Below are 23,355 nucleotides of genomic sequence, written 5' to 3'. Positions count from 1 at the left end.
AGCAGGCAGAGTGCGAGCAGAGCCATTACCCAGCAGATTTTCTAGGTAGCAAAGCAAAGCACCATTGAGGTGAAAATTGTACTACTGAGGTGTAGAGTACTTCTTGTCATTTCACTGGGAGCATGGGAGAAAAAGCCTGTATTTCCTTTGGGTGGGCAGATAGCTTGCAGCAGAGAGATTGGTTTTGCAATGGGCTTTGAGTACATTTCAGTTCTGGTATGTCTGAGATTCCCACTTGGTTGCCACTGCAAGCCACCATTTTTGATTATATGTGAATATATGTATCTCTTTTCCCAAAATTGTTTGACTGGTGTAACAGGAGGCTGTGGTAATAGCCCCAAATTGCTGATTTCTTTCTAAACAAAACTAAGGCTGAGGGTTTCAGCTAGCCATTGCTTTAAATAACTCTTTAAAGCGAAGGCAGAAGATGCCAACACAAGAACACAATGGGGCAAGTTTCAAAAACAAAAGATGCCAAAAGCCTCACCAGACTGCATAGAGTCTAGTAGCCTGCCAAGAAGAGATTTGTTCCCCAGTGGTGTATCATGTAACAAGCAATTCTGTATGCAATATTGGCTTGCAGGCTGGAGTTTGTCCATATTTTACTTGTTTTTCAGTGCTTCACCTGGAAGGGGCTGTAGGGCAGTGGAGGTCATTGTGGGTCACTGCAGTTTGCAGTAATATGTTTTCAGTGTAGTCCAAATTCTCAGCTGGAGACTCTTTCTTGAGATGCTGAAGGATTGTGTGGAAAGGAATTAGTCCCAATAACCCTCAAACTTGTTTAGAGAGTCTCTTTCTATAAGAGATCTGTAGGATCAAGTTATATAATGATCTGGTTTAAACGTCTCTGACTGGAAAAGCATGTCTGTGGAGAGGGAAGGAATCAATTCAGCAACAAAAGAAAAGGCTCTTTGTGTGAGAAATGGCCGAGGAAAGTAAAACCTTCTGACAGGAGGCTTAAAATTGTCTGGGCAAGGGTCTGGTTTTCCTCTGCAAAATATCTACGGATGTCTCTTCTCCCTGCTCCTACACTGACCCTAAAATGTCAGCAGCCCGCAAGCAGTCCGATGCCATCTAGTTATTATCTTTGTTTCTTAAGAATTTCACTTTTTCTTTCCTGGATACTTAGCAGTCTTCAGGGTTCCCCTCTCTGGCCTCAGAGCTCTGTGGGCTCAAGAATAAAAATAAAATGAGGCAGGCATTAATCAGTCAGTGTCAAACGCCTGGAGAAGATGAATGATACTGAGTCCTGGCATTTCCGTTTTGTGGCGATGCCTGCATTGCTAATGCTGCTTTCGGCACCGGGTCACCTCAGCATCCTGTGTGTTTGCCTGCAATAATATTATCCTTGCAGCTGGGGAGAAGGCAGAGGATCCCACCTTCCCTCCTGCTCTGTATGGGGTGGTGGGACATCACTGAAAAACAAAATATGTTTCCACGTCTTTCTTAGGGCGCAGCCATTCAGCATCCGTTCCCTGCGGGGGGCATTACAGTTCAGCCAAGAATTACCCGAGGTGAGGCTGCATAACCTTAATTCTGTCCATTGCCTGCGTTATTCTCCCAGCAGGTGGCCAACGCCTCAGACAGCTGGGCAGTGAGAGATGTGCCAGCCTCACAGCACCGCCTGACACTCACCAGGCTGGATCCTGGAAGCCTCTACGAGGTGGAGATGGCTGCTCACAACTGCGCCGGCGAGGGACAGACGGCCATGGTGACCTTCCGGACTCGTAAAGGTCAAAACGGTCTTGGGGTATTTTGCTCTGAGGCAGTGGGGTGCCCTCATTCCTCTCTCGGTGTCTCAGATGGACACCTGCAGAACCACAGAGAATAGGCCTGGGAGAGATGTCAGGAGGTCGCTTAATCCTTCCCCTGCCTGGAGGAAGGATTTGCCTTTGGGATTTATTCCTGACAGGTGTTTCTCTAAGCTGTTTTCAGGAGAAAATCCAAGCCTTCCCTGCCGGCAGTCTGCTTAGTGCCAAGCGGTCTCTACCACCGAAAGGATGCTCCAGAAGACTCAGCTCAGTCCTCCTGTGTCCCCCTGCTGCTCTTCTTGTCCCAAGAAAGTGTGGGAGATGGCATTCCCTACATAGAAACCTTCCCTGTGGAGAGGGCTGCTCACATACTTTTTCAGGCTCTGCGTTGAGCTGATTACCTCCTGCTCAGGCAGAAATCTAGTGACAAGATTTTCAGAAAACTAATAAAAAATTTTAGAAAATTAAATATTAGTGGGGGCAAAAATAAATCAACAGTATAACAAATCTGCCTGTGTTGCTTTAGTTCCTCTCTGCAAGTTGAGCACTTTGAGTCCTCAGGACTGTTTGAGTCCAAAGACTACTTACATCAGCATTGCGACTAGGAATATTTTCTTTATTCATCACAGCAAAAATTAACTCTCACCCACACCACCATGTCCCTGATGCCATCTCTCCATCCTACATAGGCCGGCGCCCAAAACCAGAGATTGTTGCCAGCAAAGAACAGCAAATCCAGAGGGACGACCCAGGAACGAGCACTCAGAGCAGCAACCAGTCTGACAACAGCCGGCTGTCCCGTAAGGCTCTGGGCAAGGCCCTTCCTGTTTTCATCTCCTACCCCTGTCTGTCCCTTTTCTGTCCCCAGTGTCAATCTCCCCCTGCTCGCTGTTCCCACATCAGTGAGGCCTTCCATTCTATCTCCAGACTCTTATCCACAATTCTCATTGGTGTCTCTTCTGTGATGGGTGCACACACCTTCATTGAGCTGGAAAGGGGAAAAGGAGTGAGATACAAACAGCAGTAAAAGATATTTGGAGAACACAGATTGAAAGGAGTGAGGATCTGGGAGTCCCAGCTCTAATGAAGAGCACTTGGGACTTAGAGACCATGTGGATGGGTGTGATGCAGGCTATCCTTCACCCAAATCCCTCTGAGCTACAGCATCCTCCAGACATGTTAAAAGTGTCTTGATGTCCATTCATGCCCCTTGCAGCTCCAGAGGCACCAGATCGTCCAACCATCTCCATGGCATCAGAGACATCTGTGTATGTGACATGGATCCCCCGTGGGAATGGTGGATTTCCTATCCAGTCTTTCCGTGTAGAATATAAGAAACAAAAGAAGTCGGGAGACTGGGTCCTGGCCACCAGTGACATTCCTCCCTCTCGCCTCTCTGTGGAAATCCCAGACCTGGAAAAAGGTAGGCGAGCGTTCTCTGCTTCGTGGGGTCTGTAGGAAAGCTGTGCAGTCCCTGTAGGATGGTGAACCATCTGTCACGTCGCACTCAGCCCTGGCATGTGTAAGCAGAACAAAGCCTCCTCAGCTCCGGCCTTAGGTGCATAGGGAAATGCTGCAAATGCTTCTCCAATTTCTCCAGCTGCTGAGACCAACATAGATTTGACCTCCCTCAGGGAGGCTCATGCATGGTTTTCTGTATTATGGGACATAGTTACTAAAGGCATTAGTGTCTTGTTTTTGCAATTTACTAGATAGGACAGAACTTTTCTTTCTGTAGCCACAGGCAAGACAGATGGACTTGCAATTCCCATTGAACTTCACATGAGAAAAAAAGCCATCATTGTGTGGGACAGCTTTAAAAAGCAAAATACCTACCCATACTTAAAGTGCAGAAAAAGGATGTCCCAGTTAAAATGGCTTAGGCTTAGGACTTTTATCTGAGATTTATGTAGCTAATGTCAATGCAATAGAGGAAGGATGCTATCTTGTATCTGCTTTAGGGTAAAGGCAAATTTCTGGCATCTCTGAATCCAGCCATCTACTCCATAACTGCTACATGACTTCTAGACCAGCAAGACAGGAACTGGGAGAGACAAATAAAAGCAGACTGTCTATCACATGGTTGAAATGTGTTTGTACTTCAACCAAAACATCTCTGTAGTTTTTTTCACTTTCTGGAGAAGACAAAGCTCCCTCTCCACAGCCAGGCCTGTGCTGACAATAGAACTCTTGAAATACATCAGTGCGGTGTTAGTGAAGCTTCTTTTATTCCCCATTTCTTCCCAAGGGTTTTCCTATAAGTTTCGTGTCCGCGCACTGAACATCCTGGGAGAAAGTGAGCCCAGTGCTGCATCTCGGCCATATGTGGTGTCTGGGCACAACAACCGAGTCTACGAGCGCCCTGTGGCTGGACCATACATCACCTTCACAGATGCCATTAATGAGACTACCATCATGCTGAAGTGGATGGTAAGCTTTGTGGGGGAGGAAGAAGGATCTCTGCAAAAAGCAGATGTGTAGGTGCTACTTGCCCAGCTCACACATCTTCAAGGCTACCACATTGGAGCTTGTCAGTAGCACAAATGGATTGGAGATCCTAGAGTTGTCACAGGCGTTGAAGGCTGGGCTTGCAGAAGTGCAGGAAGTCAGAGCCTAGGAAACCTTTTAATCTGAATCCAGCATTGTAAACGGGAGGCATTTTGGTGGATAACCTCAGGTTCTTGACCATTTTGTCCAACAAGCATGGTTCAACAATGCGTGGGATGGCTGCTTGCTTTCCTGACCAAATTCCTGGAATCTATTAGCACCTCTGTCTGCCCAGTAGTTTCCAGCAGACATGTCCTTCACTCTCACTTGCTAAACAGCAGTTCTAAGTGCTGGTAATCACATACAGCAGTCCAGCCCTGAGGACTTTTAGGAGTGGGCAGGATATTTTGGCTCACAGGGCCAGATCCAAGTGTTTCCAACAGCTTAGAGCTTATTCAGAGGGATTCGTCACACTCTTCCAACATCTGATTCAAAATTGCTCCAGGACAGGATGGGCAGTGATGTTATTTTAAACACACTAGCTGATAAAATACTAGATGAAAACTTGCAAGAGCACGTGGAGATGGGGCAGTGCAGCCCCAGATGAGGGAGGAGCAGAGTTGTCTTCAGAAATATGTGACTTCTACAGTCACTGGTTCATAGCAAGATAGATGCACTTTGTCTGGATGCCATGAGTTTGTTGAAGTCAAGGTGATGGTGTGTTTGTCCTTGCCCAGCTGAGTAACTTGCTGAGGAAAAGGAGGGCCAGAGTAGGGCCATGAAGATGATCAGAGGGCTTGAGCAGGGGGGACCTTCCAGTACCTGAAGGGGGCCTACGGGAAAGCTGGGGAGGGATGTTTTGTAAGGGCATGTAGCGACAGGATGAGGTGAAATGGCTTTAAACTGGAAGAGGATAGATTTAGAGTAGATATTAGGAAGAAATTCTTTACTGTGAGGCTGGTGAGACACTAGAACTGATTGCCCAGAGAAGGTGTGGATGCCCCCTCCTAGGAGGCATTCAAGGCTAGGCTGGATGGGGCTATAGCAGGGGAGTTGGAACTAGATGATCTTAAAGGTCTCTTCCAACCTAAACCATCTGATGCTTCGGAGAAGAAAAATCATGGAACCAGAGTATAGAATGATAGGGTGGACAGGACCAAATTAATGGCCTGCCTGCTATGTGACAGAAGCAAGATGTGAGAGTGTAAAACATCAGTGATCTCTGGGAAGGAATTTACTTACTGTGAAAACCAGTGACAAGACAAGGAAGAGATTCTCTGCTGGGAATTCCTCCTGTTCCATCCCATTTATCCTGACTGCTCCTCACCCAGAACAGTATGGATCTGACAACACAGACATCTCTGCTAATTTCTGCTCTTCCTCTGCAGTATATTCCAGCCAGCAACAATAACACTCCCATCCATGGCTTTTACATCTACTACCGCCCCACAGACAGTGACAATGACAGCGACTACAAGAAGGATGTGGTAGAAGGTAGGAGATATTTGGACACTGGTCCTAACTGCTGGTTCCTCCTGTAAGAGGGTGTGCCCAGAAGGAGCCCTGTGTAGCAAAGGCACAAGGCTACTGCTGGATTATTTTTTTTCCACCTAGCGCTGCTGCAGAGGTGGGTTGTCTGCACACAGGAAGCTAATGACATCCTGCATGTGTGTTCTCTCCTCAGGAGATAGATACTGGCACTCCATCAGCCACCTGCAGCCAGAGACTTCATATGACATCAAGATGCAATGCTTCAATGAGGGTGGTGAAAGCGAGTTCAGCAACGTGATGATCTGTGAAACCAAAGGTGAGCAGCTTTGCAGGGCACATGTGGGAGCCAAGCACTCTGTCCCTGCTGCCTGCTGCTGTCGAGAGCACAGCAAGGCAGGAGTCATCTCTGCCTGACAGCATGTTATCTAAGCTCTGGCATAGGACAGAAGAGGGCAGGTAGGCTTGGTTATGCTGTTGTTCAATATGTGCGTACACCCACACCAGTACTCATATTTCTTAAACGTGCTGCTCTTCCTCCTGCCATGGCTGTATCTCATTCTCTGTCTCTTCCTTTCACAGCTCGAAAATCTCTTGGTCTGCCGGGTCGTCTTCCACCCTCAACAGTGGCCCCTCAGCAGCATCCCCCACTTAGCGGTGGGCACAGTGGCCTGGGGACAGGAGCCATGGTGGCCCGTTCCAGCGACCTACCGTACTTGATCGTAGGCGTCGTGCTGGGCTCTATTGTACTCCTCATCGTGGCCTTCATCCCCTTTTGCCTTTGGAGAGCCTGGTCCAAGCAGAGTAAGGCTTCTTTCTTGAGGGCTGATTTACAAGATGTAACATTGTAAGTTAGATATGATCCTGGGTGTAATTGGATCAAACATCCAAACCGTGAACCCTGCGCATTCTGGGAAGCAGGGAAAGAGTGGCAGAGGTTCCAAATGTCCAGTGGAACCCTCCCATCAAGATAAAAGGCCAACATTCATTCTTTATCTTGTTTACCTTGTTAAGAAGGAACCCTGGGACTTAATAGAGGTGGACAGGGGCACTGCCTTCCCTTTTGTATCATTTATTTCTGAGGATGCTTAGTGTGCCAAAACACCTGCCTGATAGGACAGCCTAACACTATCATTTTCAGTAGTTCACTTCAGGAAGCTCAGCTTTACTTCTGCTTTTGGCCTCAGACTGTCTTGTTCTTCCTTCTGCAGAGCAAACCATTGACATGGGCTTCCCAGGAGCTGGACTGCTAGTGTCATCCTGCCAGTACACAATGGTGCCCCTGAGGGGCATTTCTGCTCCTCGTGCCAATGGACATCCCTATGTTAATGGGCAGCCCTATGCCAGTGGGGCACATCTGAAGGGCATCTGCCCCTCTGCAGGAGTGGACTATGTGAGCACAAAGACCCAAGATTACAGTCCAGATGACATGCAGCAGGTATGTCCACACCCACATTTAACAGCTGATTTGATATGAGCCATGGCCATGGTTGCAGTGGGAGGACTTCTCCAGACATGCTTGGCACTTTTTGCAGCACACAGAAGTGCCAAAACTGGCTCCTTTTTGAAGTTTCCCTGTTGCAGTGAAGTTACGTGAGGCCTGGGATGAGCAGGAAGGTCTCCCAATGACTTGTGATGAGGTGGCATCCTGGGGCAGTAGGAGGCAGTGAGCAAAGACTACTCCTAATGGAAATTGTTTCTGTTTCTTCTGAGCAAAGCACCCAGGGACTGGCAATACTGAGTATTCTGTATGTACACAGTAAAATAAATGCAGAGAGCATAAATTGGTTATCATGACCCAGTGATACATCAATAAGTAATCTGAGTTTTTCAGTGCTTAGTTCTACCCTGTAACAGAAGAAACAGCTCCAGCTCCTTCCACCTTCTGTTGTAAGAACTTACCATTCTGGCTTGCGGTTCAGGTTCTGCTAAAAATCAGCACTAATCTCTTACTGCTGCTTTATGTCATTGCTCTGCTAACATCTGTTCTCTCATTCCAGTCACATGAGGAGACCAATGCCTTGCTGCAGGCGAGAGTGCTGCAGAATGGGAATGCCCAGCGAGAGTACCAGCCCACCAGGTTGGTCCTGGCTTACCAAGGTGAAGGGTGAAACAGTCGATCCTGTGGGGCCCATTGAAATACATGCTTAGAATGGCTTGTGCAAACATGGCCTTGTCTGTTCCAGTTCACTTGGGAAACAAACCTATGCTCCAGCATTCAGCCTTTTTGATTTAAACTCTTTTCAGACACCTCATTCCTCTAATGGTTTGAAAGAGAGGTGATTTCACTTTAGAGATGGCTCTCCCGTTTCCTCCTTGTTCTCCTAAGCATAGTCTGGAAAGTGCAATGAGAGAAACTAACATCTGTGGCTGGATGCTGATAAACAGATGTCCAGAATCTGGTGAGTTGCAGACACTTAGTGTCTCATGTTCAGACGCCATGTCATTATTCCCATGCTCCCCAGGAGACATAACTCCTCCAAGCTTCTGTGGCACTCACCAGGTTTTGAATCACAGATACCAGTTCGCATCACCTCGTTCCCACTCCACAAGTATATCCATATTTCTCATTTAGGAATGGTTTGTCATTTTATCAGTGCAGCTGGCTGAGATGTTGCAGGAAGCCTACCTTTCAAGGAGGAAATATGTGAATAGTGTTAAACTTCTTTCTTTGTCTGCCTGCTTCCTTAGATTGCCGAATTCAAGACCAGAAGACAGCTCTTTCCTGTACAGCCTCCCAGATGATTCCACTCACCAACTTCTCCAGCCACAAGATGACTGTCCACACCTTCAAGAGCACTTCATTGGCCTGCATCATTCAGCAATGGGCAATAAAGTAGGAGGTCCTACTTTGGATCCTCGACGAGATCCGCTGTTCCACCACGGTCAGTGGTCTGGAAAATTCAGTGCTTGCTTCATCTCATTGTTTTGGGCTGATTTTGAAGGAAAACTTCACTGTAGAGGAGGCTTGATGACTTTGTTCGTGCTCAGTTCTGTGGTGCATGGACTGTCTCTTAGAATAGCATGAGAAGGCCACAGTAGCAGTTGGGATGATAAATTGCCTGGGCCACTTTTAAACAACAGATTTTTCATTTCTCCATAAGCATGGCATATATGCTGCTGGAAGGATGCATACCCATCTGCAGTTGCAGAGAATAATCACTTAGTCCTTCTTCACCTTACATCTTCCAGGCTGGTCAAACGCCAAGGTCCCTGAAAAGTTATGTGAATCCGTCCCACTAGGACATGATCTATTGATCCATCCCTCCTGCAGCGTGGATCAAACACATTGCATATGAGTATAGGAGTAAACTCCCCTATAGCCAGGACTTTTAGAATGCAGTTCTTGGTCTTTCATCAGACTCTCTATCCTCATAAAGTGGACTGTTGACTAGAAAGCTATCATAGTACCTCTCATTTCTGTACACATTTTAATTCTCTCTCACTCCTCTGCCTTTCAGGAAGCCCTTTCTGCCTAGGCCTAGTGCCAGTGGAAGAGGTAGAAAGACTAGACTGCTGCCAGTCCAGAGGAGACCTCCATCCCCAGGCTCCGGTGCTCACATCTTTGAGTCAGGACCTACCAGGACATCTGAACAGCAGCTCACTATCGCTGAGGCCCTTAGAGACTCACTCTCCTATCAGTTAGGGACTAAGCTGCCTTTTGCAAAAGACTTATTCTAAAGAGAAAAAAAGAATGGGTATTTATTTTTGTATAACACCTCTATTTATATATTTATGCACTTGTATATAGATGTATATGTGCCTTTTATAATGCTATGGAGACAGAAGGCATCTTCAGCAAGGCAACAGGAGGGCTCGAGAAACAAAGCAGCAGCTACCTGTGGCACTGGGCTGTTCATCAGAGCACAAGAGAGAAAGAGCAGCACAGGGGATATTGCAAGACATGGGTCCAAATGAAGCTGCGGCCACCAAGATCAATCAGCCTCCTGCGGTGAGGGCTTCTCCTTGCCCACAGGAAGGCATGTCCCAGGAATGCACTCCTGTGAGTGGACTGGAGTTATGCACTCTGCCTAATCAACGTAAACAAACTTTCACATAGACGCCATCTGCAGCTGCATATCTGTAAAGACAAACCCATGCTTTAACAACTAAAATAAAGGCTTACGTGTTTTCTGTGGCTGGTTGTATGCTAAAACCTTCCACAGAATGAATCTAAGTTCTTTTTCCTTGCGGAAACGTGGCAAAAAGGACTCCTGAGGGAAGGTGACACTTTCCTGCAGTTACTGTTTTCCTCTAATCTATGTGAAACTTTTCAATGCTGAGCTTAGGAGAAGAGGGCTGGCTGCTGTCTATGCCAACTAAGTGATATAAAACCTCTCATGGGGAGCAGAGCCAGGGAAAATTTTCGTTTACGTCTAAGGATAGCTACATGAGATTTGGGAAGGACACCTAAATATCTGCCCCCAGTCTGCACTTTCACAGTAACTCGCTGAAAAGGCAGGCAGCACAAATACCATTCGTTTGCTTGTACTGGGGCCAGCAGCAGCAGTTCTTGTGCCTGGCTGGGACACAACTGGATCCTGGCTGAAGGTGCACCAGCCAGAAGCAATGACCAGGGAGGGAGAGGGCAGAAGAAGCAAGAGCAGCTGCAGGTTGTTTGAGCTTTTTAATTAAAAAAGAGCAGCCAACACCAAAGCTCTGTGTGCTGTCGGAAACTCTGCAATGGAAGAACACTGCATCACAACCCCTCCACTCGGAGGTTAAAGAAACTTCACAGTAAGACAAAGTAAGCACTATCTATGACCACTCACTGCCAACATCTTAAATGCAAGAGGAAAAATTAGAAAGGTTAAAACCAGAAAACAAAGGCTAGCTCTACTCTAACGCATGCAAGTCAGTGAAATTACAGGCTGATTTCACATTTGCTATAGTTTTCTTGTTCCAAATAAATGGGGCATCCTGCACTGGAGTGCAGTTTCCCACAGAGCAGGGTCAAGACTCTCACTGGTGCCATACCTTTCTAGCATTGTAGGCCCTGAGGAAAAGGTCCCTTGCTTTCCCCAAACATAGTCCTTCCCATCTCTTTTTACAATATTCTTAACTCAGTTAGGAGACAACTGCCACTGCAGTGGGAATGTTCAACAAGTAACAAGATGCACCCTTAAGACAGACCTCCTGTACCAACTACTGAGAACCCAGATGCTATAGATACAGTAGGCCATGTGAAACATTCTCATTTCCAGCCTTCAAAAGCCATTTTGTACTGAGAGATAATAACAGGCGTGTGCACATACATACACACACACAGCATCTCTTTTGTGCAAAGCTCTGCAATGGACTGACAGCAATAGCATTTACTGGTTGCAATTGAACTTTTAATTCCCTACCCACCACTACAGCCATTTTTGGATAAAGGAAACAAATTTAATCCTTTACAATGAAACCCCCGTATAACCAAAACTGTACATTTCACACTTGCAAGTATTACTACTGCCATAGTTCAATGTCTGCTTTTAAGGGACACTTGAACTGCTAGTTACCTTTCATGCTTTAAGAACAGGGAATATTTCATCTGGTGCCTCCAAGTCCTGTGGTGATGAAGGTTGTAGAAACTGATTGTTCCTGGTTAAGAGACTGAGCTGTTCAATTAAATGCCCATCTTTTCTGCTTAGAAGATTGATTTCTTCTCTTAGGATGGCTTCGTCATGAGCCAAACATTTCAGCTGTGACTCCATCCTGGCCTTCTCTTTCATATCAGCACTTCGGGGGCCCTGAAATTCTACTCCCTGTGAGGAGAGAAAAAAATTGCACCTATAAAAAAATGCAAGGATTAACAGTGGCATTTATTTCATCTGGGAAAGTGAAGCATTCCAAGAAGTGGGACAGTGTCTGCTCCATTCCTCAGTCAGAACTACTTGGAACACAGAGTAATAGGCCTTTATCTTTGGCTCAGTCTGTTACCAATGGCTGCCTTATTCCGTAATAAAGAGAAAGAAAACAACTCATTTGTTGTCTGTTTCCACGTACCAAAGGAATAATTTTCACCTTCTGCAGAACATTTTCTAATTAGAAATAAGATGACTTTGCTTCAGTATTAGAAAGCAGCTAAGAAATTAACAGAGAAGTTAAAGTGTGGCCTACTTCAGGATCAGTTCATCCACCTTCCTCTTTGGAGAAGACCTGGAGCAGCCATTCAGCCTTTGCACTAGGCAGTATCAGCCTGAATGACTGACTGTACAGCAGGATTTTCGACCAGGGAGATGGTGAGGGTTGGATGAACCCCCTTCAGCTTTCAAACTGTCCCAAACCTGCATGTAGTACAATAGCTAAGAAATTTACCGGATCATCCTTCAGTGAATCCAGCTTAGTTTCAAGTTGCTGCTTTTCAAGGCAGAACTGGTTCAGCTGCCTCATCTTTATAGTGTTTTCTTTTGTCAGCATCGTTAGCTTCTGTTCTAAGTCTGAGATTCTTTTCTAGAAAGAAATAAAAAGTTCAACTAGGATGAGTGAGGATAAGAAGGATGAAATGGGGAACAAGGGCTAGGCTGAATATGTGTCATAGAAGAGAGGGAAACAACAAACTGATCCTGGATACAAGTGATTCTATGATGCCTTTCATGCAATCTGTTTTGTTGTTGGGTTTTTTTTTCTTTTCTTTTTTCGTAGTACTGAAGATGACTAAGCATTTTGGTAAGGCAGTTTGGCAAAAGTATGGGAAAGGGAAGACTGTTAGGCACATAATAATCCATTTGTGTTAAGGTATCAAACTGGCACCCACCCCTGTCACAAGGCTGCACAGATGACAAACAGGAGGCTAAGGATATGAGTTTCCAATTTGAAATGCAGCTCTCATACCCAAATCGAGGAGGAAGACAGGGGTTCTTTGCATAGCTACAAACACAAGACAATCAGGAGAGCAAAGAACTGTGGATCTGAACATTCTCCTTTCATGAGGTACTATGCTGTGCAAACATGCATAGGAGTGGGCAGCACAGTTCCTTACAGAGCAAACCTACTTTCTAGAGTTCATTATGCAAACCTTGCAACATATTCAGATGTATGCTGTGTTGAAGGATACCAAACTAACTTTTCTAAGGAGCAGAGCATTTCCCACAGCAAAAAGTAAACCCAAAAAATGTTGACAACTGACAGGAAGTAGTAGAAGTCACAAAACCTATTAGGAGGGGTAGAAGTGAAATATTAGTCAAACAAATTAAAATTAGGCATGATACTCACTCATAGAGATATTTTCTGGCTCTTCAGGGATACTCTTGCTTTCTAATTTTCCTGTCTACATATTTTTAAAGTGTCAGAAAAGAACAGCAGTCTGTAAGGACAGCTTGGGACTGTTGCCTGCCTGCACTATAGCAGCTGAGCCTTAGGTATCTCAGGAAGACATGCGTTTTTCATGCTGCACAGTCTAGTGTCCCAGGCATCAGCCAGGGTTGCTCTGTACTCAAATAATTCATCGACAAATATGATGGAAGCAGGCAGTAGATACTGACTGCCAGCTGAAATCTGAAGGATAGCACTCTGGGAGAACCTCACATAGGGACTGAAACAGAAAAATGCACTGGAGGCCAGTTTAAAAATAAAGATGTCATCAATTGCCTCCATAAGAAAATAGGATGTGCAGCAGCAGCAGAGCAAAGGTAGGAGTCATGATGGGACATGGAAGTTGGACATTTTGGTGACACCTGTTGGTGACGGTGAAAAAAACAAACAAAAATGAATATGTTGACAAAACTTTAGTGTAGCTACTCAGCCCCAGGCAAATGAAGACTTAATAGAACACACATACACCCTCCTCCCATTCTTGTACCTTACCATACACTCTTTGATTTCCTGGGAGTGCTCATATTCTTTCTCTATTATTTGCAATTCCAGCTCTTCCACGCGTATGTTAACAGAGCGTGCTTGAACGGCTTCAAAATCAACCACTCGGCCAAACTTCAGCATCATCAGCTGAGTGCATTTCTCTTCCAGATCTAAAAGGAGAGGCATGGCACAGGTGGCAGAAGTGCTTTTCATGGGTTAATAAGAATTTGTTCCGTACCCCCAACTTTTTGCCTGAGCTTTGTCATATATGATCCATTATGAACAATTCACATGAATTCATATAGAGCTCACAACTGAATACTGCCATTTGTTCTTGCCTGTGAGCACAGCTGAGCTATCACTAAGCCACATTCAGCCAATCCCAGTGAGCCATCCCCACACCAAAGCCTCAGCGGGCTGGCAGAGGAGGTTCAGAGGTTCAGAGAGACCTCGACATATCTGGGTCTGGTTCTTGGGAATGTAAATGTTTTGAATAGAGAGGTTTTTTTAATTCTTCTTACGTTACACGAGGAAGAAAATGCTTTTAAAACTGACGTATCTCAGCCTAGTGATTCTACAGTGCTGGAGAACTACCAGTACTTCACCCAAACAGTCCACTTGATACTCTTTTTCTGCAGTAACCGGCTGTGACATTTGGGTGAGCATAAAGACAGATCTGCTGACTCACTGTCACAGCCAGTGAGAAACGAGAAACCTGTGCTGTATGAAGTCTGTTACTCACATTGAATAGTTACCTCCATCTCCTTTTTGTCCCGGACAAGCTGTTTATATTTCTTCTGGGCCTTCTTAAAGATCTTTTTCTGCATTATCTTTTCATGATGTAAGTCTGCAATTCTCTTCTGCAGATACTCGAGGGACTGGTTGGTAAATACCAGAGCCTGGGAGAAGTCCCTGGGTATCTCCCCATTAAAGAAGTACTCCACCTGCCAGAAACAGCCATAAACAAGGCTGACTTGACTTGTTTAGGGTGCTGTTGATAAAAAATCTAGATAAAAGATGTGTAAGAGTTTGTAAACTAATGAATGAGGAAATAGCATGGGCACAAGTCTCATGTTTGGGGCCAGGGAATCACTGCCACACAGCAGAGCTCAAAGACTACTTAGAGTTACGAGGCCTTCCTATGTATGAAGCTGTTTACTTTTCTATAACACTGAGAACAAAAATGGAGTGGGGGACTCCTGTTGAGAGTCTGGGACTCTTCTGTCTTTCTTAGGCACATTTTAATGAGGGTAGATAAAACAAAGATAGAGATGCTGAGCTTACCTCAGAAGCATACAAGCCACAACAGGCAGAAGCCTATCTCTCTGAGGACAAGATTCAACCCAGAGGAAATTACAGCATTGTCTGGAGTTTTCCCCTTCATTTTCTGTTTATCATCCCTGGGATAACAGTTGCATAGATGAATGCATTGCATGCAATCCAGCATTTTTGAATTGGGCAAAACTCCATTACTTTCAATAGTTGTTTTTTTTTGTTTGCTTGTTTCTATTGTGTTGGTTGTTATTTTTGTTGTTGTTTTTGTTTTTCTCAAGAGATTATTAGTAGGCATAGACCTGAAGGAATATTCCATTCCAAACCTGTAAAACACTTGAAGGCTACACACATTTCATCAGTGTACTGACTCTACCTGTCCTAAACAAACCCAGAGGAAACATGAAGTTCAATTAATGGCATTGTCATTCCAAGGAGACAATGGTGGATCAGGAAATCAAAGGCCTAAAAGCCAATGACACCACGTGTTTAGATATACATAGGCCATTTGCACTTGCCAAAGGTAAAACTGATAAACACACAAAATCTTGAATTACCTGATGGAGTTTCAAAGGCACAACTGCATATAAGTCATTCAGCTTCTGCTGCTTATTCCACTGAAAGATGTCCAGTTCCTTCTCCGCTGTGTTCAGACTGGATTCTACTGATTTTGCCTGCAGAAAGATAAATCGTGGACAGACAAAAATCCAATAGTATTCAAATATGCAGACAACAGGGTTCTATGTTAGAGTCCTTGACCTGAAGGAAAAGAAGCATGGAAAAAAATGTTCTTTTTTGTACAGATTATGGTAGATGAGTTTCATAGGTTAATATGAGACTCATTTATGTATTCAAACAGAATTCTATGATGAATACTTTACACAGGTACCTTCATAAATATCTTCTTACTTGTGAAGCTACTTATGTATTAAGGAACAGCTGCTTTGTTTAATGTACGTACAAAATGCTTCTAGATCAACAGTGTCTGCAAGATATTTTTTATTGTTTTATGCCTGGAAATGTGATTCTGCATGAGAAACAATTCAGAATCAAATGTCAGACCCCAGGGTGAATATGTGGCAGCTGGCATGTAGGAAAGCCTTTAAAAGCAAAACAAAAAAGCGTTGTAAGTTAAGCTTATTTGATGGGACATTTTTGAGACACAATAAAAGCAAGCCTTGCATAATGGCATTTTGGCAGAACTCTTTCTCTATCCCAGAAAGCCCTTTAAATTAAGATATTTTTGATTTAATATAAATCAAATGTCTTGACGAATGCAGGACCTCATAAAAGCTGAAAGGAAAACTCGCACCAAGTGAGTTTATTCAATAATTACTATGACAAAGAGCAGAAGAAAATAACTAAAAGCAAAAGAAACAGATAGAAATGGAGCATCTTTATGCATGTATTCTAGCAAGCATTTGAGTTAGGATGACCCTTTCTATTCTCCATTCCCATCACATGTACATGGGGGGAGCCAAGCTACACCAGGTGTGGCACCTGAATCACAGAATCTGGCTTCTGTTAGGTGAGGGATCTAAAAGTTAGGTCCAGTCCCCTAGCAGCCAAGGTCAGACCAACTTGATTTACCTTCTTCAGGAGGACAGGCGACCTACAGTGAGCTGCCTTCAGCCTGTGTGCCAGCATGGAGATATCTTCCCAAACAGAGGCCTCTTAACAGGTTCAGACTGTGTTTTTATGTCTTAGCCAAAATCAATAGCACATTTTCATTATACTGGAGGCAGCTGATGCTTGCCAAGAACAAAACAGTACAATACCTTTTCAAATAAGACATCATATTCCTTTCTGAGTTTAGCAGCAATTTTCTTCTCCCTTATTAAAGCTTCCTTAATGTCCAATCGCTTTTCTCGGAGCTGGATGGTGTTTTGGAAAAGTGCCTTATCACAGTCTGAGAAGGAAAGGATCAGAAGATAGCTTAGTTTTGTTATAACTGTACAATTCAAGCTTGAGTTAGTAGCTTCCCTGACGGTGCAGGTTGCCCAGTATTCTCTATAATGCCCTTGGTTCCTTCGGGCTTTCTCAAACAAAAGCCCTGTGGACCAAGTTCCTCTGTGAAGGGACCAATGTCTTGGATGGATCTTTTTTCTTTATATTCAGTCAAGACATTTTTGTTTCCAGAAGTAAAACTTAACACATCAAAGCCAGCATTAAAGCAAAAGTTAGCTTTTGTAATAACACAGTTAGTCCCGGTAATTAACATGTTAGAGTACAATCTTTAGTTATGTGAACACGTAGGTATTTATTCATAGCATCTTTAACTATAAATGGTGGACTTTCTGTGGTGATCTTCTTGTGGGGATCTAGCTGTACTTGTAAAGAAAGCTGTGGTTCACAGGACCTGCAAAGTTCCAGCTGGTGCATTGGTATTGGTCATACCAATCAATTCAGCATTGCCAACACAAAACACTAAGCAGTTCCTACTAAGAAGTCCGATAAAGGCTAAGAATTACACTTAAAGACACAAATATGAAGAGGTTAATGCAACGTGTCATTTCCCCATTAAATGAGTAATTTGGATTTTTTCAATAAGAAGTAAAAATTCTGTACTTCCAATAATGCATTGAAAAGAGATGGGCAAGGAGTTAATAAAAATTCTATTTTTTTTTTTTAATAAGATCTGGTAACTTAGTGGTAAACTTGAACTGAAAATAAAGCAGTGTTGTTAAGTGGTCACTAATATGTCACTCAAAGATCTTAAAAAATAAAAAAGAGATTACTTTCCTTTGCTGTATGAATGAATGAGTCAAGAGAATTTTGCAAAGTAATGCTATTACTTTTTCAAAGAGAGAGAAGCCTAGCAACAGGCAATTCCTACGGAAATCCACAAGGTGGTAACAAAGAGCTTAATTCAACACCACCGGGGTCCCCACATAACTTCCCCGAACAGGGATCCAGCTAGGCTTGGCAGAAGGTTTCCAGAGAGCAACTACAGCCTCATTCTAGCTCTACTCCTACGAGGAGTCTCTTCTCCCCAGAAAACAGCTGTGAAATGGCAAATGGTTCTTTACACAAAATAATTAATTCTTAGCACTTAGCTAAGATTTATTAATTATGGTACCCTATGCCATCAGTATTTTCTTTATCTTCACTGAGATTCCCTGGGGAGAAATGCTGCAGCCTGGACTGCACGCATTCTGGTCCTTTTTGGCATTAATGTGAAGAGAATAAAGAAAAAATTCCTTTTTAAAAACACAGCAATGCTCTAAATCTGAACAAGTAGTCAACTCAAGGAAATTATGGCTTAGCTACTCTCTGGGCAAACAGAGATGTCAAAGATTTCATCTTCAGATCCAGAATCTTCTTCATCACTCTCCAAGCTGGACTCTTCATCACTCTCCTCTTCACTCTTATCTTTTTCATCTGGAAGAAAATGACAGTATTGCAGACTTGTAGGATAGCCTGCAAATCCACTAGCTGTGCATTATGTGAATGTGCTAGTGAACATACCCCCAGTAATCCACACAAGATCACTTAAGTAATACACAGATTCAGTCACCTTTCACCTATGGCATTGATTTGATAATTTCACAGAAATAATGAAAAAAAAAAGTGTGGGAGAGAGATCACCTTGTAGTGCCAAATGCACTAACACAGGCATATTTTGGGGACTTTCTTCTATGATTTTTCCTCTCTGTATGTGTATTAAGTATTTGGAATTTAAAAACCTTGTAGGTTTACCATTCTACTATAGAGGTTAAACAACCAAGCAAAATAGACAGAAGCACAAAACTGTCACAAAAACATGACTGTTGTCTGTGCTTTTTGGTAACCATGTCCCAGGTGAAAGCAAAAGCCAAGGCATTCTAGCTCGGTTAGACTGCTTAGTTCTTTACAGATTAAAACCTGAGATAAATTAAATCCTTTCATAATTTGTTTAGTCATGTGACTAATAGATTATTGCAGATTAGGTCTATGATCTCTCATTAATCAATAGGCAGATTAAAGAAGAAGGTCATGAATGTGGCAGATTAATCATTTTTCTTTAGCTCCAATTGGTTCAGCATAGGAGGTAGCTATTTAAAGCTTTGCCTCTTCTTCATACTAATTATCAATCCTCAGTATTGACATATTGACATATAGCAAGTACATTCTAGGAGCTGTGATCAGACCAAATGTAATCATGTTAGAGACTGAATTACCATTATCAATCACTCAGGATAGCTCCCACAGAACATGGGTTGGTACAAAAACAGAACTTGAGTAGGTCTAATCTATTTGGTGTTTTGAACTGTGTTTAGCATTGCATATACCCAGGGCTCCAAACAGACTGAGGCACATTTATTTTACTGCACGGAAGTATGTGTAAACAATCCAAAAGACAAGAACAGTTATCTCTAACCTGTTTCTCTTTCTACTTTTTTTTTCATGGATCTGAATTTTTTCCTCAGAACCTTGGTCAGAAAGTGGGCAAATTCATTGTTTTCTCCAAGGGATGCCTGGAAGCTGGCATAAAGAGCTTTCTCACATTCCTGAAGTTTTACAATCTCAGACTTTTTATCCTCCATCTGTGCAAGGCAGCTGTTCAGTTTTGACTAAACAACAAAAAAACTTTCTTTAGTCAAAAGGCACAAACTTTTAACTTTAATGTAGATAGAACATATCAGTGGAGACCTGGAGATGCTACACTTGACTATCACTTTTTGAACCCATGCTCCAGTCAAGCAAAACTTAGAAGAATCTTCTTAAGAAATATGACTTGTCACTGATTCCAGATTATGAAGTCTGTGAAAAGATTAACGATTCAAAGTTTAAAACTACCATCATGGTTGATGATTGAGAGTTTCTCATTTTCCAGAATTTAGCACTAGATGCTGGATCAGTGCAAAAAGGAAGCAAAGAAAAGTTCCCGTTTATTTTACATCTTCCTTTTGGCTTAGGCCACTCGTTATCAGTACTGTTAATTGCAAAGATGCATAATCTACATACTTGCATGGCCTCCTGCTCACTGCGGAGGGTGTTAACATGCCCCTGGAGAATGTTCTCATTTTTCTCAGCATTCTTCAAAATAAGCAGCTCTTCAAACCAAGTGATGTAGCTCAAGTCAGCATATTTCATCTGCACATCTAGCTGCAGTTTCTTGTGCCGCAGAAAGCGAAGTTCAGCATCAAAGTTGGTTACCAGTGCATTGATCTGGAGCATGAGAGAGGCAAATGAGTAACAGGGAAGGTGTTAGGATTGAAGCTAAACATATAAAGCTACAGAAAGGAGCATAAGACAAAATTTCTCTCCGTCAAGTCAGCTTAATCATGCTATGCCTTCTGCACATAGATGTGCCTTTTAAGGAAGCTTTCCTCTGACCCTTGTAGGTTTAAAACCATTTTACCATTTTTGAAACCAGAGGGTCAACACTACTCATGTTTCTGAACAGCTGAGAACTTCATGAATCCATGAAGTTGCAGTGATACTTCACTTTTTCTACTCATCACTTTTGAAATAATTTCTTACATTTTACTTTTTTTTTTTTTTTTTTGGCCACTGAGTTCAGAATTTCACATAACTAAGATCTGTTTTTCAAGTGAGAGGTTGCTGTTACAAGTTTATACTGATTTACACTAGATAGCATTTTCCAGAAGTTCTGATAAGCAGCGTAGCTGCAGTTCTGAAAAAGAAGGAAGGGGTTTTATTTCTGAGTGAGAATGTTCAAAAGAAAACAAAAAAAATTGTTTTCCTACCTTATTAATTAAGGTCTTCTGCAAGTATAGGTTTTTTATCTTCTTCTTCTTTAAAATTTCCAGTTCTATTTCTGTTGGCTCTGCTTTCTCACTTACAAAAATCTTTTGCTGCTCTGTGACCATAGACAACGATCTTTTCATTGTGTGTGAGCTTGCAGTCTGTTGTAGAGAACCAGTTTCTTTAAAACTATGCCTAAATGCATCAGATGAGGGAGACTCTTCCGACTGTTCTTGAAGCTTTGCCTTGGCTGCCTGCTCCTCTTTGAATTTCAGTAGGATGTCATGGTCATACTCAAATCTTTTTTCTGGAACTTCATCTGGGTGTAATTGAGGAATCAGGGGAAGAGGGAGACATTCTGATAAATCTAATGCTGCCTGCACGGATTTCAATTCTTGCAATAAACACTTGATTTCTTCAATAATAGAAACCTTAATGTCCCTCAGTGACATAATCTGTTTGTTCATGTTCACCTTCTTCTTATAGATCTGCAAAGGAAAAACAATTTTAGTAGGATTTCCCCAGTGACATGTGGTCTTCCCCAACACAAGTAGTAGTGAAGAGGCTTGTCATACGACTTTCCCTCTTTCCATACTAGCTTTCTTTTCCATAACATCTCCACCAATTAGTGTTTTTAAAAGAGCATTTTGAAAAATCTCTGGTTTTAAAATCTTCAAAACCATCTCTCTAACTCTTCACAGAAAAGGCAAAGGAGAACAAAAAAGGCTTCCCCTGTCTCTCCTGCCTTGATCATGAATTTCTTTGACATGAGATGTTGAAGTAGTTCAGAAAGCAGTCAGAGACCGTGAAGATTAGTTGTGGGTGTTAGAAGATTAGTAATTGGGGCTGTCTCTCATTAAATACAGAGAGCATCTCAGCTTTGATACATGACTCTCTTTACACATTATACAGATTATATACAGAGACAAAGGAACTGTATTTCAGACCTTTACTGTAACACTAACAAATGAACAGCTGTACAGAAATCTAGACTTCTGACAACAATGCATAACATTTATGAAGAACACTGAAGTAGTCCTTCATGAACGTAGGTTCTAGAATACAGATGTAATCTGAGACAGGGGAGGACTAGGTTAAATATTAGGAGGAAGTTTTTCACTCAGAGGGTGGTGAAACACTGGAACAGGTTGCCCAAGGAGGCTGTGGATGCCTCATCCCTGGAGGCATTCACTCTGGGCAGCTTGGTCTCATGGATGGAGACCCTGCACACAGCAGCAGAGTTGAAACTAGATGATCATTGTGGTCCTTTTCAACCCAGGCAATTCTATGATTCTATGATATCCAGTAACATTGTCACCACACTACAATCTAAAAATTCTTGTGAGCAGAAGGGGGCAGTAGAAGTCACAAGAAAAGCAGTAATGATACTGTAAACATCTGAGGTACTGGGCCTTTGTGGTGAAAAGACATAAATAACAGTAGGAGTCCTGATACAGGAAGGTGGCTCCAAAACACCATTTCCCAGGAAGATTCCAATACTTAGTTCTTATTTAGAAGCAGTGATTGATTGTTCAAGTGCAACATGAAGACATGCTAAAAAGACCTGCTCCTGCTCACATCCCTGTTTTTGTAAAAACATTTCATGATAGGGATTATTTAGCTCAGTGTTGTAAGGAAAGCATATCAGTTGCTAGATAGTGAGACTTTAAGAATTAAAGAATACACGTTCCTGCTGAAATAGCTGAAAAAGGTAACTTCTTTGCTTAAAAAGAGCTAGCTGAGTGTTATCCTGGATTGATTCAGTGACTACTAAACTATCCTCCCTCCTGTGAAAAGAGAAGAACACCCACATTGGTGAAACTGTTCACATACCAGCACTTCCAGGGATGCAAGCTGCATCGTCCTCTTTTCAGTGTTCATATACTTGTCCTGAGGGACTCTGTAATCAGTGGCAGTTTTCAGCTTGTAACATCCCATATTTTCCTGTGCTTCTTTGATGGCCTGAACATCTCTGGGATCCTCATAGTCATGACTAGGCTTGCTTTCGTATCTGGTAGGAACAAAGCAAAGCTGAACTTCAAGACAGAAGGTACAAAAAGGCCCTGTTTTGTACATCTGTATGTTTTCTATCTTAAAGTCTGTCAGTGTGCAGCACAGAATGTCTGATCCTATGTTATCAAATCTTCAATAACCTTAAAAGCTTTGTGCTCTGACTTTACATTGGTTCCGTTTTCTGCTAGCAGCCTTGAAGTGCAACTAACTTAACCCACAGCTGTTGCAGCGTGTGTATATATGGTGAGAGAAGGGTTAACTGAGGAGGCTGACTAATAGTTCACATTTCACTAGATCATTATTAATTTAGACCTCTTAAGCCCTATCTGAAGATGCATTTTTACCTAGCTGAACTCATTTTTTTAAATGTTTTAGAAGAACCATGGAAAATTACTGAAAGGTTTTAATTGTCTCTTGATACTCTGAGGTATTAAAAGGCTCATATATTTTAATTACATCCATCAGGAACATAGGAAACTGGGCAGAGATATGATAGTGCCATATGACAGCTAAACAAGAACACCCGACAAGAAGCAGAACTAAAAGGACTCAGAGTCCAATTAAAGACTCACAGTTTTTCCCACTCCTCCTTCCTCTTCATTATCTTAGCTTTCTCCTTGTCAGATTTCTCAACAATTCTTCTGATTCGCTCACGTCTCCTTTCTATAAAAAGTGTTGATGGCTTTTGGATCTTTGACGTCACTTTATCAGCTTCCTCCTTGACAATTTTAGCTTTTGAAACAAAAAATAACCACGTGAAGATGTAAATATCATGCAACATAGTATAATCTAAACTAACAGGAATCTCCTGGGAATGCTCCTGTTAGGCTGGTGTTGATCAAGATAGATCCACTGCAGTGGATGTTCTGAACAC

The 23,355-nt window shown here is 42.8% G+C and overlaps 2 protein-coding genes across 11 annotated transcripts in view; one reads left to right on the top strand and one right to left on the bottom strand.

Moving 5' to 3' along the window:
• BOC (BOC cell adhesion associated, oncogene regulated) overlaps nucleotides 1–9,903 on the top strand; it is a 44,125-nt gene extending 34,222 nt beyond the window's left edge. Inside the window, exons 9-19 of one of the 4 annotated variants that reach the window (XM_085237793.1) lie at nucleotides 1,568–1,733; nucleotides 2,441–2,551; nucleotides 2,968–3,174; nucleotides 4,000–4,181; nucleotides 5,627–5,732; nucleotides 5,923–6,045; nucleotides 6,309–6,530; nucleotides 6,938–7,164; nucleotides 7,727–7,806; nucleotides 8,418–8,611; nucleotides 9,188–9,903. In XM_085237793.1, coding sequence (XP_085093919.1) covers nucleotides 1,568–1,733; nucleotides 2,441–2,551; nucleotides 2,968–3,174; nucleotides 4,000–4,181; nucleotides 5,627–5,732; nucleotides 5,923–6,045; nucleotides 6,309–6,530; nucleotides 6,938–7,164; nucleotides 7,727–7,806; nucleotides 8,418–8,611; nucleotides 9,188–9,372 — 1,803 coding nt within the window. In that variant the 3' untranslated portion in view covers nucleotides 9,373–9,903. Of the gene's footprint in view, nucleotides 1–1,564; nucleotides 1,734–2,440; nucleotides 2,552–2,967; nucleotides 3,175–3,999; nucleotides 4,182–5,626; nucleotides 5,733–5,922; nucleotides 6,046–6,308; nucleotides 6,531–6,937; nucleotides 7,165–7,726; nucleotides 7,807–8,417; nucleotides 8,612–9,187 lie in introns of all 4 variants that reach the window. The other 3 variants (XM_085237789.1, XM_085237780.1, XM_085237772.1) reach the window with 3 other exon arrangements.
• CFAP44 (cilia and flagella associated protein 44) overlaps nucleotides 1–23,355 on the bottom strand; it is a 55,616-nt gene that overhangs the window by 3,066 nt on the left and 29,195 nt on the right. For 3 of the 7 annotated variants that reach the window (XM_085237727.1, XM_085237734.1, XM_085237761.1), the window contains 12 exons: nucleotides 23,054–23,213; nucleotides 22,302–22,479; nucleotides 20,471–20,956; nucleotides 19,725–19,928; nucleotides 19,138–19,330; nucleotides 18,048–18,158; nucleotides 16,556–16,686; nucleotides 15,335–15,451; nucleotides 14,248–14,449; nucleotides 13,515–13,675; nucleotides 12,027–12,161; nucleotides 11,041–11,473 (listed from right to left, as the gene is read on the bottom strand). In XM_085237727.1, coding sequence (XP_085093853.1) covers nucleotides 11,231–11,473; nucleotides 12,027–12,161; nucleotides 13,515–13,675; nucleotides 14,248–14,449; nucleotides 15,335–15,451; nucleotides 16,556–16,686; nucleotides 18,048–18,158; nucleotides 19,138–19,330; nucleotides 19,725–19,928; nucleotides 20,471–20,956; nucleotides 22,302–22,479; nucleotides 23,054–23,213 — 2,321 coding nt within the window. In that variant the 3' untranslated portion in view covers nucleotides 11,041–11,230. Of the gene's footprint in view, nucleotides 1–2,403; nucleotides 2,740–5,480; nucleotides 6,552–11,040; nucleotides 11,474–12,026; nucleotides 12,162–13,514; nucleotides 13,676–14,247; nucleotides 14,450–15,334; nucleotides 15,452–16,555; nucleotides 16,687–18,047; nucleotides 18,159–19,137; nucleotides 19,331–19,724; nucleotides 19,929–20,470; nucleotides 20,957–22,301; nucleotides 22,480–23,053; nucleotides 23,214–23,355 lie in introns of those variants that run through there. The other 4 variants (XR_014886840.1, XM_085237741.1, XM_085237750.1 and 1 more) reach the window with 4 other exon arrangements.

The sequence above is a fragment of the Meleagris gallopavo genome, chromosome 1 (assembly GCF_905368555.1).
Source record: "Meleagris gallopavo chromosome 1, MGAL_WU_HG_1.1, whole genome shotgun sequence".
NCBI lineage: Eukaryota > Metazoa > Chordata > Aves > Galliformes > Phasianidae > Meleagris > Meleagris gallopavo.
This window is presented reverse-complemented; position numbering and strand designations above follow the sequence as displayed.